This window comes from Phaethon aethereus, assembly GCF_964289735.1.
Source record: "Phaethon aethereus genome assembly, chromosome: 2".
Taxonomy (NCBI): domain Eukaryota; kingdom Metazoa; phylum Chordata; class Aves; order Phaethontiformes; family Phaethontidae; genus Phaethon; species Phaethon aethereus.
Genome location: NC_138582.1, coordinates 54496394 through 54518675, shown reverse-complemented (window position 1 = coordinate 54518675; position 22282 = coordinate 54496394). Strand labels below are relative to the sequence as shown.

General features: G+C 40.4%; 2 protein-coding genes across 2 annotated transcripts; both read right to left on the bottom strand.

Moving 5' to 3' along the window:
* Nucleotides 1–185: 185 nt before the first annotated feature.
* On the bottom strand, nt 186–8569 carry TYMS (thymidylate synthetase). Its single transcript, XM_082014760.1, has 7 exons — nt 8324–8569; nt 7537–7610; nt 6170–6344; nt 4213–4314; nt 2833–3008; nt 1327–1398; nt 186–415 (listed from the first exon to the last, which is right to left on the bottom strand). The coding sequence occupies exons 1-7, from the start codon at nt 8493–8495 to the stop codon at nt 278–280; spliced, it is 909 nt and encodes a 302-aa protein (XP_081870886.1). The 5' UTR covers nt 8496–8569; the 3' UTR covers nt 186–277.
* Nucleotides 8570–12051: 3482 nt separating this feature from the next.
* Nucleotides 12052–20589, bottom strand: CLUL1 (clusterin like 1; the record flags this gene model as incomplete). The annotated part of the gene is made up of 7 exons (XM_081996774.1): nt 12052–12219; nt 13340–13554; nt 13976–14113; nt 15371–15815; nt 17707–17874; nt 19013–19161; nt 20487–20589. The coding sequence occupies 7 exons, from the start codon at nt 20587–20589 to the stop codon at nt 12052–12054; spliced, it is 1386 nt and encodes a 461-aa protein (XP_081852900.1).
* Between the last annotated feature and the right edge of the window lie 1693 nt (nt 20590–22282).

Below are 22282 nucleotides of genomic sequence, written 5' to 3'. Positions count from 1 at the left end.
TAACAGAAGTGGCCACTGGTAACTGAAACAACGTGTAGAAAACTGTCTCACTAACAACTTAAAACTGGGTTAGCATTTGCATAGTAGAGCAGGAATAATCATCTGTTCTGTATGACTACAGTTCAGTACTGAAGACAGTAGCAGTCTACTAGTATGTTTCCTTTTCAATAATAATGTATGTATCTTTAGAAGTACATAAAAACCCCATAACTTTAAGTACAGAGAAAGCTAAGTAGCTTAGGTACATTTTCACATTAAAAGCAGCTGGTTTATAGCATCAAACAGCCATCTCCATTTTAATAGGTGGATGAGGATTATAATCTTCAATCTGAAAGTCTTCTGCCTTAAAGTCACTGATGTCTTCAACCTTGCGAAGAATTCTGAGTTTGGGGAAAGGTCTTGGTTCCCTCTGAAGCTGAAATAAAAGAAAGCTTATTGTATAAATCTAATGCTTGAAGGAAGAGATTTTGTGTTATAAATTAGATCTCATTAATCTCAATTCAGATTACACTACGTAGATTTTCCCTCCTCCCAAAGAAGATTTATACTCAAAAAAAAAGAAAAAAAAGAGAAAATTCTAATACAGTTAGGTGGACTCTAGTATTTTGATAGGGAGCAGTAGCATAATTTTAAAGTGGATTCCCTGATCATGAAAATGCAGTGCAAGCATTTTCAGTTTGCAGAGCAATTCCAGTGGTTACAGATTAGATTCCTTCCAGAGGAAACTAAACTGGAAATTCTGACCTAGATGTGCATCAAGTGTGCTGCAGTTTCTCAAGGGAACATTCGGGTCCAAACTAATAACTAGTTCTCTGGATGGTTTTGAATGGTGAGGACATTCAGTCTGAGCTCAGACTAATAAAATAAAATTCTGATTTGCTCCTACTGCAACAAGTTACTTCCCGAAGAAGATATAGCCTTATTCAGCCAAATAGTAATACTTACTAACTGTGTGAATTGGTAAGTTATCCTTTTCTGCTATACTACAAAGACATTTGATTTTGTGTTTATCTTATCTGTATTAGGCAGAATGGTTTTTCTAAGGTTTTAGAATGATGAAGTCAAAAGTAGGGGTACAGATGCTGGATCTCTAACTTGGTTCTAGAATAGTACACTGATGTACATTTCAATCATGTTTATACTGTATTTCTGATTGCGACCTGAGTTTAACAGAGGTTAAGGTACTACAGTTATTAGGGTAGCAATGAGAAAAAAAGACACACAAATTAATATTTGCAAAAGGGTATTTATAAAACCAAGATAACTTTGTATTGGATAAGCACTGTGGAAGATAAAAGGATCCAAGAATACAGAATAAGTACTTACTTGAACTTTTAGAGGTTCCACATGATTCAGATATATGTGAGCATCTCCCAAGGTGTGTATGAACTCCCCAGGCTGAAGAGAGAGAAGAATACATGTGGTTTTCAAATAGTCAGGTTTCAAGAAAGCAAAACATTACAATGCTTACAGTATTGATCCTTAGCACCTTACATCTAGTGTGGAATTGCAGCTTCTGTACTGGACTGGATTATCAAGACAGCCTTGCAAGCTTTGAAGGACACTGTCTTCCCGGACTAATGCATAATTAATGAAAAATATAATGACATTTCCACTAGCTTACCAAAAATTTTATCTTTTAAATCCTGCTAGGATGATAGCTTTGGTAAATGAATCGAGCACTACTGATCTGCTCACCAAGACTGAAACAGATGGGGCAGTGATACCCAGCTTTTCCACTCCACCTCTAATAAGTAGGACTTGTCAAAGCTGTTTTCAAACTAGTTGCCTTAGCCACTACTAAACAGTGTAGTTTGTGGCAGTGGAGGTGTCAGTCACAGGCTAAACCCCCAAAGCATTTATCACGTATCCAGATGGGTTTTAGAAGCTTGCAAGTTCTGTGACTTAGCAGCCCCTGAGGAATCAAATTTAACTTAGGTAGGTTTTATTGGCTATTTTACTATTTACTCTGACCAACGTAGATCAGCCTTCGGATATATTACGCTAAAAACCACCAAAGCTGTGAGCGGAATTGGCTGAGAGGCAACAGCTGCTTTATGGACATAATGTTAAACTTCACTTTTTCTAGTACCTTGGCCTAATTTCTTAAGTATGTCTGCAATTGCTGTGATGTCCGATTCTTCCCTACTTCCCTATTTTAAGTTCCCCTTCATGTTGCTAGTAGCAGGAAGATCAGGCCCAAATGGCCTTGCTTGTATAATTTTTTACATGCTCTAAAGAAAAGGGGGTTTCACTTGTACAAGGTTGTGGTGCATTTAAATTACTCTGCCAAATTACAAAATACAGCTCTGGAGTCAAGGCAGTAGTTGTCTGAGCACACACTACCACTCTACATAATCATATACAGTAGGAAATGAAAAAAATACCCAGCTGAAATTATAGCTGGAAGTTAAGTGGGCAGAATATCCGAATTGGAACCTTGACAGCAACTGCTGAGCTACTGTTTGCTTCCCATAAAAAACACATGCTACAAAATTTAATCACTTGTATGTTATTAACCCATCAGGATAAGTGCACAGTTCAGATTTCTAAGAAGTAGACTAGTGGAACAGGTCAGCTTTGGCATGTTTAGTTAAAAAGACCCGGAAGCTCTGTTTGACCTGAATTTAAAAATTCTTACATTGCTGATCCCAACTGCCCATACAGACCAGAGACAATTCACATTAAATTCACAGAGCCCTTTCTTACATGTATTTCAGCAAGATTTTGAACAGTATGTTCATTCCAGTTTTTCTTGGACATGACATGAAGAGTCATGTTTTAGTCCCTCACTTCTTAGTCAAGATTAAGTAAAACCATTAAATAGCCTACCTTTAGCCCTGTGACATGGGCAATCATGTATGTGAGCAGTGAATAGCTGGCAATATTGAAAGGCACTCCTAGTCCCATATCTCCAGACCTCTGATAGAGTTGGCAAGACAATTCACCATTCAGAACATAGAACTGGCAAAGGGCATGGCATGGAGGCAGAGCCATCAGAGAAATATCTAGGAATTGCAGTACAGGAAGGATGGGGGGAAAAAAAAATCGTAACAGCATTAGTGTGTTATAAATGTAGAAGATGCAAAACCGGAACAAGCATTTAATGAGATAAAGAACAGAGCAAAAATCCAACTGCACTATGATTCCGTTGCTTTTTCTCTTGTTTAAAAGCACCTGTTGTCTAAGCAGTTAAGTCTGGGTCATGACAACCTGCCTCCTGGGCTGTATGACCAGAAAAGTCATAAACAGATATTCCACAGAACAGATCTATGCCATAATGCTGCACAGCAGTTTAGTTTTATTCACCTCAGTGAGACAGTTGATTTCCCTAAAGGAAGACATTAAGAGTAAAATTAAGCATGTACCCTAAAGTGACTTCGAACTGCTTCATCTTAATCTCCTCCCATTCCCATTGTAGCATGCCCTTACTGCTTGTTGAGATATAAAAGTAATGATCAATAAAAAAATAATAATCAGAAAACAAAAGATCTTTTGAGTGTTTATCTACACTTAAAAGTGCAGTTACTGCAATTACAGCTTGGTAAGGAAATCTTCAGCCAGGTATCTCCCGATATTTGAGAATGTTTAACCTTAAAAATAACAGCAACAACACATGGCATGCCCTTTCAGAGACACGAGTGGAAGATGCCGGGTGATTTTTTTTGTGCACAGATCTACTGCTGCTGAAGTTAAACATTCTCTGGCACTAACTGTTATTTAGAAGTAGCCCTATAAAGTGAATGGCTAGCTAGACAACCTGTGTTCAAGCAGATGATTACAACACAAATAATATTTTTATTCTCTAATTTTTGGATTTTTGTTGTTTACAATTTATTATATGGCTAAAAACCAGACACGTTGCTTTGGTATACTCTTTCTTGTTTTTTAACCTTTTTAAAATAAGAATTGCTGTCTTTGAACAGAGACAGTATGTCAAAGACACTGGTAGCCAAGTATATCCCTCACTTTAACCTGCAGAGAAAAACTTCGAAGTAATGGTTCAAAATTTTTGAGGTCTGAACATGAGAATTAAGTAGAAAGAGAATCAAGCCTATAACCCATGGTCATTTTTACTACATTCCTGGTAGTTTTATCAAGAATAAGCAAGGACACCAAATGGAACTGACTGTTGACATAGAATTAGAACATAGTTTAGGAGACATCAAGATAATGTGCAACTACATTCACTTAAAGTCTGCTGTTCAATACCTTTAGGATTCCAAGCACACATAATGATTCTTCTGTCATCTGGATTGGTTTTGATCGTTTCAATCACTTTTTGCAACTGATCAACTCCTTGGTTGGAGTAATCTGAAGAAAGATGCCAAACAAGATCTAAGTCAGACAGACTCAAGTCATGCTGTATTTTTAAAGCCCAGCCCACATCCCACTGAAAAGTGATACCTAAATGACAACCTCCTAAGATTTTATTGTAACTCAGCACGTGATTAAATTTATCAGTTGGCACCCTCCAAATGTAGGCTATTCTTGGTCTTCCTTAGGGTGCTCTAAGGCTTGTGAAATTTTCATGATGGTATTTTCGTATGTCCCCCATCTCTTTTGTGTGCTTTGAGTACCTTTAGCATCCACTGAAATAGGACCATTCCTATTTAGAGAACTTTATTCCAAGCCTCAACAACTAGACATGTTTTAAGACCAAATAAGTCTGCATAAACACTACATCCCAGGAAACAAAAGCTGCAATACAAAAAAATTAGTTGGACAAAGCATGTTGCTTTATCATTCATGATGACTTGTTACCTAAATAGGACAAAAGCTGTACTGGAATGGGTAAGATATTATGACCTAGTCATTCATGGTATTTAAACTAATTTGCTCATTGCATTTCTGGATTAAGATGCCTTTCTAGATGGTAAACTTACATGCTACAGTTCTCCTTCTTAGGAAAAAAAAAAAAAAAAAAAAATTATGCCCAGACCAGTAACACAGGGTGCCAGCATTCTTTGCATGCTGAAAAGGAGAAAGTTTTTGACAGATGAATAAATGCATCCTATTTAGCCCTCGCAGGGTCATGTATGAAAACTAAATTTCCATAGCATTTAATGTCAGAAGGGAACTTTAATCATGTATAGCACAGGATATTACATTTCACCCAATGACACTCACAGGCTGATTTTTAGGCTTAATATCAGTTATATAACAAATTCACTGGAATTAACTGAACATCAGAATGGTTTCCAGAATGAAAGAATCATTAGCTGTTACTCACTGCTCTGACTCATGCCAGTGAATCAGTATGGCTGGTAACTAATTTTTTCTAATAAGTCTTACTGCAAAGCAATACCAAATTATGGTTACAGCGAGACCCAAGCTAGCAAACAAGGTAGTAATACATAATTAGCATCTTAGGGAATTCTTCTGCCAGCAATACTGTGCCAGAAGCCTTTTCAAATGGCTATGTTAGTTCCTAAAGCTAATTACCTATCCATTAGTAATGCATTTTAAGGAAATCTATTAGCAATAAAACCTATGGGAATTAATTTTGTTCCTTTTTTCCAAGCTATACTATGCCTCAGACCTTTTTTAAGTTCAGGAATGCAGAAACATTGTAGTAAGTTTTTAGACCTGTCAGTCCACAATTTGCATCATTTGTGTTAGCATAGAAGCGTATTCTGCCAGCGGTCAACATGCCAATACTAAGTCTAGTATCTGTAACTAATGTGAACTTTGAGACTGTATTGACAAAAAAACAAGAGGAAAAAGCATAATTAACCATGTTGTCATTCTGAGTTAAAAATCACACCAACCAGATGGGGACAATCTTTTATGACTCTGGGTTTTTTAATGGCAGTCCCCTAAACATTTTGTACATCCTCTCCTTCAGTGACTTAGAATCAAGACACTTCAGAGTAAGTTTAATGAACCAGTTCCACTGGAAAGAATTTCAGCAGGTACTGCATCACATGCTAACTTGTTACAGCTATTCTGTCCACAGCATCATCAGCTATGGATACATCCTACCTTGTTCCAGCTGTAGAATGGAAAAATTTTTCTCTTCCAGAGTCTCAAGTGAATGTCGTGCACCAACACCAGTTCTTGCCAGCACAATCGTATCATGGAAATTAGGACCCTGCATTGGTATTCTGGAAGTGAGGTGTCATAGCCATCTCTCTAAGCAATCATGATTGTATTTCCATGTGATTACCTGTGTGCATATCTTTGTATTCTGCTCCAAAGTGCCTCCACTGGAAACCATAAACTGGTCCCAAATCCCCCTCCTCTCTGGTGCAGAAACCCTGCTTATCCAGGAACTCACGTGATCCATTAGCATCCCAAATCTTCACACCCTTTGCAGAGAGCTCTTTGGCATTTGTAGAACCCTGCAAAACACAGAAAGTAAGAAGGCTACATCCTAATCCCAACACAGAGGACATGATTTGAAACAGCTATGTTAAGCTTTGCTAGTCTACAGTATTTCTCCACTTATAAAGAATGAAGTTCTTGCACATGGACAGAATAAAACTTATGAGCAAGATACTAGGATGAAGTCTGAAGTGCCATGCTGCTGTTCTTTAACTCAGGATTATTCTAAACTTGTACATGCACAAACAGTACAGTCTCAAGGTCAACTGTGGTATATCATTTCATACACACATTTGCAGAGAACAAGATTTTACTTTACAGATGGATAAAAGTAGACAAACAAAAAAATGGCAGCCTAGGCATTGTCTTTGCCAAACCACCTATAATGACCTTAAGGTCTTAAAAATCCTTTTGTTAAAATGACAAAAATGAAAAATATGACCCCGAGAAATCTGAGTTCTGCAACATGTCCAAATCAGCACACTCAAAAATTCAACCTAGAAAGTGTTCTGTTTTGGGGAGTGTCTAGTCTTTTATATTTGAGAAAAGATACTTTAAAAAAATGAACATGTATTTGAGTCCTAGCAAATGGCTAAGTAGACCTTTCCATAGCTGCACAATGTTACAACATATAAAGGAACACTTAGATCATAATGCATTATCTACAGTCGAATTTTAATACTCAAACTACAGCTATTAGGTCTACTGGATCTCAGGTTCTTGCTACGAAAAAGCCTAGTGTTTACATCAATTTATTTCACCTGTGGTTCTGCACTGCTTGTTTCTGTCCAAATCAATAAAAGCTATCTCAATATTAAAAAGCAGATCATTAAATTGCCTACAGCCTACTTCATATTATTATTTCTTATTCAAACACTACTAAAACGGATTGTACTAGGTTTTATAACTGTGGGGTATAGGAAAATTGCCAAAAGCCCTCACTACTTCAGACTATTTTCCTTAAGAAGAAAGACAAGAACTCTTCTGATTGGTAACAACGCAATAGTCTCCACTAAAATGCACAGTATGTCTTGAAGATAATGGCTTTCGGCATATAGTCAAAACATTCGGTGGTTGCACTTCCTCCGTTTTGCCATACAAACAGAAGCACCTGCAGTTACTCCAAATTCCTTAATTCACCCCAGCGTAGTTTGTCCTGTTGATACCACTCTCAGGCACACCACCCACAGAGACATCCAAATGCCGAACCTTGATGAACCACAGCAACTCCTCCAGCACTCCTTTCCAGAACACCCTCTTCGTTGTTAGCAGTGGAAACTGATCTGAAAAAAGAGTTTCAGAGTGTCAGAGGTGACCAGCGATTTGTCAGTGACCTGACTTCGGTTATTCTCCATATAGAGGGTAATGCCATATCTGACATTCAGAGGTTTGGAGATGAAGTAAGAAGTTGGCAAAGGATGTGTAATTCTCATATTCAGAGCAAGGAAGACAAGAACCTGACTTTTATTTTCCTGGACAGAGGGGGAAGACAAATTATCCATGGGGACTTTGACAAACTGTGCCATGAGGATGCCGCGGTGCAGCCTACAGATGTACGTGTAGACATTAGTAATGGAAGGTAGAGGCTTAAGATAAAATTCTTGGCAAATCTGTTTCACAAACCATCCTTCTTACTATGCTTGAATGATGGGAAGGGCCAAGACAGGCTCTCTCAAGATCTTATCCGTTTTTCACCAGGTGATGGCTGTGGGGCTGGGCCAAGCGTGGCTGTTGGGCCGAGGGAGAGGAGGCTGGCGGGCAGGGAGTGGACGAAGGCGCTACTGGTACAGACCTAAACGCCTCCATGGGCCCCTGCAGCGGGTCCGAGCCCCGACCCTGAGCGGGCGGAGGCCTCGCTCTCGGCGGGAGGGAGCGGGACGGCGCCGCGCAAAAAGATGGCGTCCCTCGCCCCCACCTCAGGGCGGCGACCGGTGGAGCCGCGGCGGGCAGGGGTAAGGGGCCGGGGCGGGGGCCGCGGGTCTCTGGCGGTGCCGACCTCTCAGGCTGTACCGCGCCTGCATGCCGAAGACGGAGATGGTGCCCGTGCCGGTGCGATCCTCCTTCCGGTGGCCGTGCTGCAGGATGTGCTGGATCTGCCGCAGGTACTGCGGCTCGCCGGGCTCCAGGCTGGCGGCCGCCGCGCTCGGCAGCTCCCCCTCGGCAGGCATGGCGGGCGAGAGGCACCCGGGGCGGCTCCGTGAGGGCCGGGGGGTGGCCTGCGGCAGCCCGGCTGTCCTCCGTCCCGCCGGCCGCCTCTCTTCCGACCCCGCCAAACTCCGGCCTTTCCCGCCAAAAGGCGCCGAGGGGCGGGCGGAGCGGGGCGACACCGCCTCCTCCCTCCCTTCCCCTTCCCTCCTCCGGCTGCGGCCCCCCCAGCGCCGCCGCCGCCGCCTCTTGCCTTTGTCGCGGGGAGGGCGGCTGCGGCTCCCGGCGCCGCAGGGCCCGAGGGGTGCCGGAGCGCTCCGGCGGGGCGTCGGGCGAGCCGTGCGGCCGCGCGGTGCGGCCGTGCCTTCGCTGCCCCTGGCCGCTGTTCATCGCGCAGCGCTGGAAGGGCCGCCGCGCCGCCCGCCCTGGCCCCGCGCGGGGCCTGTGCCCTGGCGGGGGGCTGTCCCGGGCGCCCAGCCCGAGCCCCTGCTCCAGACCGCACCGGCTTTTCCTCATTCTGCTCCCAGCGCCGTGTCCGCTGAACGTTGTCTAGGTATACTCTGTCAGTCAAATCAAACTTGACTCTTCCCTGAGTGTTTCTGTGCCAGCATATACGTCACGCGGTTTGTAACAAGTCGGCTGTCTCTCGGATAAAGCCCAATTTTCTGAGGTCTGGCGCGATTGCAGGAGTTAGGCGGCTAATCTCTCCCGGTTAGGAGCGGGTGACACAGGCACATATAATGGCGGTCGAATGGAGCAGAGGACTGTGGACTAGAAAGTGCTACTTCTCCGTACAGCAGGCAGGAAAAACGTGTGTTTCACACTAATTAAAACAATGAAGTGGCTTTTTTCTTGCATAAATGTGTGTACTTGCACGTATAGAAGCAAAGGAAAAGGTGTGTAATTAGGGTATGATTATTTTCCCATACTCGTCTATACAGATGGGTTTGTGCACTTTGAGAGGAACGCAGTTTATTTAGCAGAGATGCAGTTGGAAATGGTGAATGTAACAGCGTGCAAAAAACGCTTAGAAATGCCAGGCACAGCAAATGAAACCAAACCCCCTAGAGCTCTGCTTCTGACTGTGAGATAGATCAATTCTTAACCTTTATTATAATTTGCAAATACCATTGCAAGCTAATGTGTATAATTTAGGAAAAAACAAACATCTTTTCCCATAAAGGATTCCCTGTTAATTATGACTCTAGAGGCGAACTGCAAGTAAGAAATGCCAAAGGCAGAAGACTTACTCAGTACTGCATATTCAGAAAAGTCATTTAATGTACATGATAAACATAAAAAGCAACTAGTAGAAGAAATAGAACATTTTCACTGAAAAATAGTATGCTACATGCATATGGAAATCTGGTTGATTCAGACTTAGCTGAATGTGCAACATCTGTAGGGACCAATCTTGAAAAGGCTTAAGAATGTGCTTGCATTTAAGTATGCAAATAGGGCTTATTTGTATGCTTACAGCTGATTATTTCCTTAAATCTTTACATAACCAGGGCCATAGCTATTTGCGACATAAATAAAATTTTATTTAAATAAATTAATATTAAAATTTATTTGAATTTGGTTTTGCATTAAAAGATCTCTACAGTCTTCAGTTGACAGCTCATATGTCACAGTGTTTACTAAGCAAAATTTCATTTATATGCAACTATTTTAACCATAGTCATTTAGCAATTAGCTGTATGTTGAGCTTAGGGGTATTTCACCTATGGAGTGTATACAGGTTTTCAGGAACAAAGATTTCATGCATTTTCTTTCCTAGGAGGAAAAAAAAGTAATTGATTAAACATTTTGGTTTTGGACTGAGGAAAAAGATGTTAGAAAAATAAGTGCATGGGGAATGTATCAGTGCCCTGCTGTAGAAGTATACATGACATAAAAAACAGACTGAAACTGCCTTTTTTTCTTTTTCCTTTCTTGTAGATCTTTCCAAGTTTTATCTCTTCACTTTCATCAGACTTTCATGTACCCTGACTCTGTTGTGCAAACTGAACTTAAAATGGTATTGTGATTTGGAAATTAATGCCACTTACTTTTCTCAGGTATGAAATGGCTACACAAGAGATGTTGCACAGACAAATGAGACTGACACTCAGGTTAAAAATCATAACCAGACTAAAGAAATTAATATTGTTACATTAGGCCTTGAAGATTTGTCTTGCATGATCTGAAATAGTATATATCCTCAATAACTACATATAAATTAAAGAGAATTTTGAAGGAAAACTGTAGAGAAACTGATAAACATTTTCTCCTGTATGTTTATAAATACTTTTTTAAAGTATCTATTTTAAATATAATATATACATCATTTCACCAATATTTATCTAATCAAAGTTCATGGTGAAGCTTATTATATTCTGTCTAAATTCTGCAGCCCACCTCAGGCTCTCCGGTGGAAGTGATTTCTTTCATCTGTTTAAAAACTGAGTCTGACCTCGAAAGAATAACCAGAGTCAATATAAAATGCTGAAAATTTCTTTTCTTCATCTACTTTGTTAATGCTGAATCCTTTTCATGTGCCTCCTGAAACTTCTGTGTGCATTCAGGTCATGCTTCATTTGCCGAGATGAGGATATGGGATACCTGTGACCTAAAGAGGAGCCATGTCCAAATCTAATGTCTCCTCAAAAGATTGGGGGGACTCTGCAGTGGTTTGCCTGTAGGTCTCGCGCCTCTTGTGGCTCTGGCCCCTGGGAGGGCCAACCGTGAGAGTCAGAGGCCACCAGAGCTGTGCACCCCGAAGCCCCCTGGGTTTCCCTGGGTGCCTGGCTACCCCCAGAGCTGCGTCATGCTGCCTGAAACCACCCCATCTTTCCTGGAGATTCCCTGTTGGGTTAGAGAATATGAAGCATTGCTTTCCCCTGCCTCTCTGTCTGGTTCTTCCCTCCCCATCCGGAAATCTTCTAAGCATGGAGAGAGGCCTCTGTGAGCCTTTTCTACAAAAATGGTTACAAGTCCATGAGAAGGACCTTTTTGTGCACGTTCCTATGAGTCAAACCACAGACACTGTTAACGCTTAATCTGAGCAGAGCGCTGCTAATGAGAAAACATTATGGTAAGACAGCTCTTTCAAGTCCTGGTGCTGATTCTAACGTTGCACTCCTTTATCATAAAAAGTAGTTAAGGAGCATGCTCTTAAGCACCACCTAAAAGGAGAAACATAATGAACTGTGGTAATTGCAGTGCATTCGTGGTTAATGAACACAAGACATGGTTTCCAATGCCAAGGTTCTAGACTATGGTTGTGAGGCAATTCTTTCCTGAAGGAACATTTATCATCACATTACCTCATCCCAGATGTTACTTAAAGATTGAGGGTTTCACAGTTAAAGAAGTCTTTTAATATCATTGTGTCTGTGTTTTGCAGTCTAGAACATTGAGCATTTGTTTTTGTTTTCTGTAACGCTTATGTTTGTCTCTCAATCAATGTGTCATTTCTGAAGATATGGTCTTGAATATACCATGACTGAATCCTGTTCCAACTGAAGTGTACTGCAATGTGAACATCTCTTATAAAGAATTGCATTCTCTATGAAAGGAGAAAGAATGAACTTACCACTAAAAATTCTGCTTATACAGTTGCAGTGCTTTCCTAGCTATGTATTCAATGAATTCAGCAGTCTTTGGGTCTAAGTTGGGAGGAACTTTAATGGTGAAAGTGGGTGAAGTCAGAATATTCACATCTACCATGGTTTCATTTTTACCAGAGGGATCCCCAGGTACCACCTAGAAGAGAACAAATCAGTACTTTAGACCCTACAAACTACTGCATACTTTCAGTTTTGTTTATGCCTATTGTGCCTACTGTCTTTAATAGGGGAAAATTAAACAGAGGACTATTTTAGATTTGTCTGCTTTCTTTAAATTACTTTCTTCTGAAAAGACAGTGGGTGGCTGAATTTATGCCAAAACTTATTGTAGGCAGTGGGAAGAGCTGACATGGCACTGCAAGACCATATTAAGCTGCATGTTAATATTTATAGCATGAACTACATCTATTAAGAGTTTCTGATCTCCTAATGAAAACTTGTGTATGAGTTGTCCCACTAATTTGAGGACAAAGATGTGTGATTGAAGTTATTCATTCCTAGTTGTTTTTCTAAGCCACACTTAGTTCTGTAGCTTTATTTTTCTAGAGCAGGTAGCTCAGCCTCGGTTGGGAAAGTGTGCTTAAGTATTGCCTGTCTCCTTATTCCCGATTTTGTGATTTTTGGTGGATTGCACAATCATTTCATATAAAGTTTTGTAGTAATAGTAGTACATTGGATTTCTGAGTTGGAAGGGAGAATAGGATTTGTCCCTCGCCCAGGAAAATGGATTGAATTTACCTTGGATATATTCTTGTGTGTGAGGTACAGTTAATCACCATGGGTTTATTGGAATATTGACAGATGCTGTTAAAGATATGCAGGTTCCACTGCAATAACCTGCATAACATTTGCTGCCTTTGAGCTTTGGGATATATAGGTACAGACATAGACATATAGCTAGATATTCAGTGATCCAGTAAGTATGTGTTACTGACTGGTACAGTGAAATTTATCTGGGAAGGTAATCTGAGGCCAGTTGAAGCTGTTAGTATCAGTTTACTCTTAGACAGTGATTCGGGTTAGCCTGTCAGCCATCCATCAAGCTAAAAGGATTTGGAGGAAAATAGTCTCTAATCTCTAGAGTTTCGGCTCATCGAGGGATTATCAAGGGTACATAAATTGAAGATGAGTAGGAACTTTGTGTTGTAAAAAACAAATATTACACATGTACAAACATCCACAATCTGCAAGAGTGTAAGTATGAGCAAAGCATAGACAGCACTGTGCAATAGTTCCCTTCAGAAGATAACCCTTACCTTAACTATATTGAAAATGTTTTCTGGTCCGATGGTCATATCGGATAACTCAGACACCCACCCAAATCTTTCTTTCATTTTGTTCAACAAGTAGGAAGTGTCTTCTGTGTGACGCTGAACCACCTGGAGAATCTGCTTATACTGCTCCCCCGAGAGATTAACCAGCTTAAAGGCTTCATCAATCTTGATGTGCAGTTCAGGAACGTTTGGGCAATCTGTCAGAAAAGAGAGCTAGCATGAAGCGTATAAGAAAGTAGTATGTCTTGTAACTTCATCTTTTCTCTCTGAAGTACAGAAGACTGAAGTACAGAAGTCTAGCAAGGGGGCATGTTTTGGGTTGGTGTTTAAATAATGCTAAAAAAAAAAAGGAGTAAGGTATTTTGTTATGGAGTCTTTGGACCTCTAGCTTTATGTTAACAACTGAGTTATACTGACACTCTGTGGAGACAGTGGGGAAAGGGAATTGAAATCATCTGGAACGAGGAATAGTGTTTGTGTCCGTAGCGACAGTAAAAACTCAGTGACTGAATGTTCGTTCCAAAAATATGGAAACAGCATAGCAGAAAATGTCAGCCTCAAAATCTACAAACCAGTGATCAATGCATTACAGAAAAAAATCAGAAAATAGCTATTTACCTTGCAAAAGATTGTCTTGACATTTCTGACATCTCTCGTGAAACTGCGGGCATCCAGAGGAGTTTTCCCGAAGCTCCCTGCACAGAGGCCTCTGGTGCCCTGACACAATTTTTGAGAACATGCCACTTCTGTCAGGATCTAGAATGAAGCCACAGTATTTTTAGACTGCCATCAAGAGTAGGGTCTTGATAAATACACATTTGTTACCTAATCTGTGTGCTAGAATATAATTTCTTGCCCGTAATCCAAAATATCTGGCATAAATCCCTCCCTCCCCCCCTCCAAAAAAAGGAATAAAACATTAGAAAGTAGAAGTCAGGAGAAGATACAAATCATGTTTTCTTTCAAGGAATTCATGCCACTATAGTATATTACCTTATAAAGTCATAGTAGTGTATTCCCCACTAATAGCCAAACAGCTGGTAATACTGTTACACGTTACTTATAAAACGTGCGTGTTCTTATTTATAAAGCATGTGTTCAGAGAAGGTCTTTTTGACCCTTAGAAGTCAAGATGTCAAGCTTATTTCTGAGGTAATATGGGTCATGATAACAGGTAAAATTAAAAAACGCTGTTGTAGAATCACTTAACTTTGTATTTCCTGATGACTATATAGTGGTATGTCACCTACCATTCAAGAGTTCCAGCATGTCCTTGCTGTGATGTCTTTATAGATGGGCACCAGCATGTATTTGAATGGTGCTTGTTTTTCTACTTGCATTAGATAGATACAAAGGATAAGGCTTATTTGTATCCTAAAAGTTGACCGAGGGTTGTTTCCTCTGTTGAGAGTTATCACCTGAAACCAACATTACGCCCAGAATTTTTCTGGTCCCTGGAAAACCTAATGGCTGGTCTGTGTTTGACTGGCACGCTGCATTGCTGCGGTAGCCTAGAACGGGGCTTGCAGCTGTCTGGCTGAGCTTAATGTCTTTTGACAAGGGCAAGGGCAGAGATATGCCTTGACATGTCATAGACTTACTCTAATGTTTTAGAATTGGTGACATGTCAATGTGATATGATACATATCGTATCTTGACAAACGCTGAGATCAGACCTGTCAGTCAGCCTTATGAAAACCTACATCCGTCGTGAATTCAAGCGCTCCTGAGGAACTCCCGCGAATGCTTTGAGAATTGCCATGAAAATCAGGCTGTGTAGGACCCATAAGTCCTCCTGTGACGTCGCTTTGAGATTTCTGGGTGATTTGTACCTTCTAATTTAACTGATAAAGTTATCCTTGACCCATGCCTGTTTAACCAAGAAGCCTCCAGAGCTTCCATACTGTATCTCGCACTAACATACCACAAACTGAATCATTAACCATAGTTTAGCAATCCTGAGGGGTTTGATGTCATTGACAGTGCAGTTGATTTTCATTTTCCAACACTTGCCTTTGGCTTGTTCTGGCACATCTCTTCTCTTATCTCTGTATTCATCAAATACTTCGGTAATCACCTCACTGACACCTTCAAACACCGTCTTACTGAAATCAAAAACTATCTGTAAGAAGGCAGGTATACCCCAGCCTTTCTGTGAGCCGTCGTTTCTGGTGGTGTCCTGAGGTAAAGCTGGCATGCTGGGGGACTCGTTCAAGTCCAGATCAGACATGAAATACATCTGAAAAGACTGGTCAAATTCTTTTTGCATCTGCTTGAAAAAAGTGAAACTTCTGTCAAATATCGAGCCCATGTCTGATAGTAGTTGGCTAAATAAATCTTCCATTTTTACTATCTGAGTATCCTCTTTCTCAGGCTTTTCATTAAACTGGATGTCTTTTCCTTGATCCTCATGAGAAGTAAAAATGAGCGGAGGTATTTTCCTCAAAAAATCTTCAACCTGTGTATAAGAAGGAGATAGATCAGCTGCCTGATGAGTTACCGGTTTTTCATCTGTCAGGGAAGTGTCTCTAATTTTTCTCTTTCAAATACCCATAGAAAAAATGCCCTCTTAATAACTGCAATCACAGCATATTCTCCAAAGTAATCTAAGACACTAGGCTCTGAAGAGTGAAAGTACATCCAGTCTAAATCATTAGCTCCAGATCAGATCTGGAGTAAAAGGGTTGCCCGTTGGCCTTGAAGCTGTGGAGGCTCGAAGTTAGTATTGGCGCTTGGGTTTCTTCCGACAAACAATTTGGACTTTATCTTGGAAACAGTTGCGTGGTGCTTATGTGCAGTGCAGGGAACAGAAGGCAATTGTTCTCGCTGTGACCTGTAAACACCCTCCTCACTTTCACCAGTGGCCTCACGTTCTTGTACAAACCGAAAGCCATTAAAATCGGTGAAGCAGTGGCCCTGAGTCCATGCTTTGAAGATGGAAGAGGCTGAGTGTCGACTCTGCTTTGCAGATTTCCCAGTCGCTGGGTCTCAGCCACTGTTTCCCTGCTCCTTGCGTTAACTCACTACCTTCGCCTGAGCAGACGCAATGTTTTGTGGAGCCACGCTTCATGGCATTAGGAAAGTGGCAAGGGTTAAGAAATACCCTGCTGAACACATACACATACACATACACGCATTTTTTTTTTAAAATCAGATCAGCGCTTGATCTGGCCGATAGTGCAGCTCAGGGGGGAGATGCGTTGTGAAACGGCACTGCAGGAGCAGCCTAAGCCAGTATTGCCCCTTGCTGCCTGTGTCATCAGCAACGTCCGTCATCTTTGTCCTCTTTTGTAGAAACGATTCAGGTCACAACACGTTTCTTACTTTGAATGCTTCGGATAAACCATATAAGCTCACTGAGGAAGTTACCAAGAGGGTCAAAGACAGTGACAGTGCGCTATATAACTATTTCTGCAATGATTTCAACCTGACATCCACAGCTGAAAGTCCAAGAGGTATCTACGCCAGGTATCTAAAAAGCCCAAAGTATCACCAATCGGCTTAAATTTAATATCTTCCACATTTTTACCTGAATAATTTTAAGAATATGCACAAATGTTAAACACCTTTGCTCTAAAGCTTGTCACTTCTGAAACACACCATGTTTCATTTTTAGGTTATCATATTTTTCAGTGCCTGGGGATGTGAAAGCTAGGTAATCTGGCTAAAATTTCAGTAGCAGTAATTGCAGTAATTGTTAAGCTGCACTTAAAGTATATGCCCAAATAAAAAATGTGATTACAATTTTGTTAAATCCTGTAATAATAATGTACCGAGCCAGGAAAGCATATTTTCTTTTTGGTAGAATTAGGGGAATCTGCCTTGCTGACAGTTTCTTCTGTTAAAAAACAGTTAAGCATTTTAAAGCTGTTCTGTTACTTAAAAGAGTAAAGTAAGTATAGGAGACAATGATGTTGCATAAGTAGGTCATTTTTTTTCCCATGGAATTTTGCTAACTATATCTATGCTTTTAACTCTGCTGATTTTCAAATGGACCATAAAGAATCTATGTGGTATTTTTCACAAACAGGTACTGAGCATCTTAATGCAAGTTCTACTGAGAGAGACAGCACTGTATATCTGGAATGACTCCGTCGGAGTCAGGGGAATAATCAACGTCCCTGGAGTGATGCCAGGGTGCAGCCAAACTCATTTTGGCTGAATGTTCAACGAATGTAATTATGTATATTTGCTGCCATATAACTTCACATTTCCACACCCTCCAAATCAAATTAGTTTTAGGAACCTGATATAACTGGCAGAGCTGGCATTGAGAAAATAAGATGTGCTGTCTCTAAAACTGTTAGGTGAATTCAAGAGTATTTCTCAGATACAAAATTTCTTCCTACCTTTCTTCTAAATGTTGACAAACCGTGTTTGCAAGTTGTATAAAATCTCATGCAGGCACTTTCTAAACAGGATTCACATTCATCCCATAAATTATTCAAAGATACTTGACATTGTCTTTCTTCTTCTTCTAATCTTTCCTTTACTTCATCCATAAGTCGCAAGGCTTGCTAAGTAAGAAAAAAGATTCAGTTGAGGGCGATTTTCAGATTAATATTCTAAATAGTTATCCCAGTGTTGACCACTCATTTTGGCTGTTTATGGTCCCTTGTTTTGCTAATCCTTAACTGTTAGGGTAGGTTGTCTTCTCAGCTGCAGTCACGTATGGAGGGACTGAAAACTGAAAAACTTTTTCTTATAGGGTTTTTCTGTCGTTCCCTCAGAGGGCACAGCCTACAAAACCAAACAGTCTACCTGGATCTTTGAGGTTATGAAAAAAACACATGTTTTTCTGTGCAAGAAGCATTCAATCTCTCACAAGGTTCTGTGCTCAACTTGGATCTTTTTTCTCCATAGCGTATCCTCAGTATTCACCTGTTCCACAAATAAGCCCTTTTTTGTTGCTTTTCTCTATTCTTTAAGGGCCTGATACTTCTAATGCTCACTCTTTCAGACTGCGCTGGAATAAAGCACTGAACAAGAGCACCGCCTGCCTCACTGGTGCCTCTTCCAGATTGCGTGGTTAGAGGTGAAGAGTCTCCATCTTTCCTTAGAAATACATCTTTCTAGCCAAGGGACATCCTGTTAATTTTTCCCTGTGGCTGAATGTCTAAGCTATTCCCAGCGCAGTCTGAAAGCTTCCCTCAGGGTTGAAGCCCTAGTCTGCCAGGGTCCTGCCAGCAGGCAAGCTCGTTCTGAAGAAATTGGCAAATACCAACTAATGTTTTGACTCCTGAAATCTGAACATCCGGGTTCCTGATAGGCTAGAAAAGGATGTCTGTTGGCCCAAGTCCTGCTTCCAGGAGACAGGCAGTGAGAACCTTCACAGAGGTGCCATGAGAGTTTTCTTCCACTGGTAAGAGAAAGGGGCAGAAGCAAAGGTTTCCTATCAGTCCTGGCTTTGCTATGTGACCATGTAAAGAGATGTATGCTGCTCAGAGTGTACATACGATGCGGTTTATACTCTTCCCAGAAAACGAGAGACGCCAAGAGACCCCTTCTGGTTTGCTTATTGGCCTAAGCACAATGCCATACTGTACCACTCCTAGGAGGTAGGCTAAATCCATGTACGGCCTGCCTCATCTGTGATTAAAAATATCCATAACTTAACAAAAACACAAACAAAAATCCCAGATGCACTTCAGTTACCTGTTTTTCTTCACTGCTCTTCTTCAAGGTTTTCATCAGATCTACATGCTTGTCTTCATTTCTTTCCATCATAATTTTCATCTGCTTAATACCAATCAAAGCTTTCTTTAACTCTTCATCTACATACTTCTCTCCGACTTCAGATAATACTAAAAAAAGACAAATTATACAGTGACTTAATCAAATTTTAACACTAGCACAAATTGTCATGCGCTGATGACGAAGAAGAATGAAACAATTCTATATTTCCTTACAGTTGCAGAGCCAAATCTTGAGATAGTGAATGCTGGATAACACAGAGCCAAGACAATTTCCATCAGATAAGAATCTGTCCCAGAGCCTTTGCCAGTGATCAGCTGGGTATAACTCAAACTATATACTTGGCTGTCCCTCTACTGATCACTGAATCCCAGAACAGCTGAGGGCTGGAAGGCACTCTGGAGATCATAGAGTCCAACCCCCCTGCTCTAGGGTCAACTGGAGCAGGTTGCTCAGGACCTCATCGTGGGTTTTGGATATCTCCAGGGATTACTCATCTACTTCCTAATGAAATAATAACCTATATATTTACCTTTGATCTGAAAGCAGTCTGTGACAGTCTCCCTTAACATTTTGAAAATGTAGATTTACAGATGCCTTCAACCTGCTTTCATAAAAATACATCTCTAGACTTCCTGTGAGGTAATGACCATAGAGTTTTGGTGAAAGCCAGGTTGGCCTACATGTTGCACCTTGAAGCTCTTCCATGATTGCATATCCTTTATCTGTATTTGTTCCCATTGCAGAAATAACCCTGAGTATCACTGCAGTTACAAAACAAGTAAAGAACACATCACCCTGAAACTGCCAAAAGCACACGTCAGTCATTTTGTCCTTTATATATATCTTTTTTCCCCTCCCCGAACTTTTTGTTTGTTACAGAAATATTATTAAAGTAGACTGAAGCAAAGGAATATTTCATGACTTCTTGGGACTCCTATCCACAAAATAAAGCCATGCTTAAAGGTGAGTATGTGCAGAATAGCTGCTTTGTTTCTAAATGAAGTAATTTTATTTCAATTAATTGTAATAACCGTCTTTTACAGCTAAGCATGTAATTGTAGAATAAATATTTGCAAAGATTATTTAAGCAACCAAAATAATTAAAAATCCATTGGACTGCATTTTGGGTTCAGTTTATATTCTAATGATCTATGAAGGACCAAATAATCTATAAAAATGTTGTAAATACTTTTTTTGTAAGGGGAGGCTTATCTGTTAATCCCTTTAGTTTCTCATCTCGGTTATTCTTGTCTCCCCATTGTGTGTGTGTGGATGCATGTCATCAGCTATATGATGGTTTCTCAGCTCCACACGCGAAAGCGGATCCTCTTGTTGCCAGTGAGTGTGGAAGTCGAAATGTGCCAGGGCAAGCCTGACTGGAGACCTGAGCCCAGGGGCTTCCAGCACAGCCCTGGTAAAATAGCATACGTACGCTTCAGGTTTTCCCGGAGATTCATTTCCTCCTGCCTTGTCGGTGCACACTGATGACCGTTCAGCCATAGCACATGTATTATAAATAACCAAGAGGACTTCATCTTCTTTCTGTTAAAGAAGCAGGTTGATGCAGTTACATGTAAGCACCTTAATGATGCTCAAATGCCTAGGTGTAATGTTTACTAAGTATTATACAAGTCACATTAGTTTTGACTTCAGCTGTGGTTTCTGAGATCTTTAGTATACACCTAAATGCTACTGCTAGTGAAAACACATGAGTAAGAAAGAAGCCTGACCTCATTTGTAATTATCTGTTCAGACTAACTAGATTAATTCCACTGAGTGTGCACGGTGGTCTAACAGAATCAGGACATACATATATAAAACCGAAAGTTTATGCAGCTCAGTCTGTCTCTTTTCTACCTTGTGAAACACGCTAATTACTGATCTCACACCATGTTCTTAGTTCATATTATAAACGTATCCATACTAAACATTATTGCCAAATTTGAAAATGGAAATTTCTAGAATGTTGTTCCCTTCCTTGTGTCCAAACATCCAATTCCTTTAATCGTCCTTCAGGATAATACTTAATATAGCAGATGCAGTAATAGGTGTGCCAAGAAATTGGCAATTGGATCAGTCTTGTAAACAAACACAGCAATTGAAAGAAATTCCTACAAAATAAGGGGACGGAATGCCGTTTGCTTTATTTCTCTCCCAAGAGCAGTTAGAGGAGAAAGATTTATTTTTTAGAAACTATGCAACTACACTTTATAATTCTCATCTGATTAAGTGAACACAGTATTTAAGTGCCTTCTCGTGAGCCAATATAGCTTTCTTGGAGATGCAGTTATCAGCTGCAAGTGCATATATAAATTAAGAGCCCGGGTTTATTTATAGCCTGGATTTACTTCTATAGTTACTTGCATATTGTACCTGTACATTTATAGTGAAAGACCAATTAACTTGGCAAAGAAATACAAACCCATTACCAAAGAAAAGTAAAAAAACCCCAACATATTTACCATTAATACTGAAACACCTCCTCTGCAAAATTGCTCCCTGCGTCAGGAAGGGGTCGGGCTGTGTTCTGATCTAATTGCTGGGAGTGTCGGGGATTTTGCCATGTTCTACTTATCTGATGAGAAGGTACTTAATCCTATTAACGGGACGGTTTGTCATTAGGCTGGAGGATTTTGCGTGGATGGGACTTCATGCTCATCCCTGCGGGCAAAACCACTAGGGGGAGCGTTGGGCAGAATTGCATAATTCAGTGTTTTTCGGACTGCTATTTTTCTGTAGTCGGTCACCTTTCATCTTGCTAGCTCTTCCATCGTCTTGCTTTTTACCTTAGGAGACATCTGCAGCTAATGTTCTTAGTGAAATTGTTACAATTAGTTTGGCTAAAAACAGCTTCCAACATTTAATCTCTTCAGCATAGTTTTAGTTTGCTATAAAAAAACCTACCGGATTATGTAATGGCCTTCTTCATATACCTTCTGAAGATATAGAAATAAAAAAAAAAATCATGAATCCAGATGCAGGCTAGCATTTGAGTAGAGTCTGAAATGAGATAAGCAAATTCTGGCATTTTGTACATCATTATACTTGCTAATGTTTTGGGGGTTTGCCCTCTTAATGATTTTCTTCAGTCAATCCATGTGTGTGAAATATGTCCAGGATCTGACCTGCATGAAGTTTGGGATGCTTTGAAATGAGATATTTAAATGCTAACAGATGCTTGATATAAAATATGGACAGGTATTGTTAGCAAATCATATCCCACCTTGT

What these genes read in the sequence shown, in the direction of transcription:
- TYMS (XM_082014760.1), bottom strand. Translation starts at nt 8,495, where the DNA reads ATGCCTGCCGAGGGGGAGCTGCCGAGCGCGGCGGCCGCCAGCCTGGAG. An exon ending in ATACAAAGATATGCACACAG is followed by an intron (nt 4,315 to 6,169) that starts GTAATCACATGG and finishes ATCTTTCTTCAG; the next exon opens with ATTACTCCAACCAAGGAGTT. An exon ending in GTGTGCTTGGAATCCTAAAG is followed by an intron (nt 3,009 to 4,212) that starts GTATTGAACAGC and finishes TGCAATTCCTAG; the next exon opens with ATATTTCTCTGATGGCTCTG.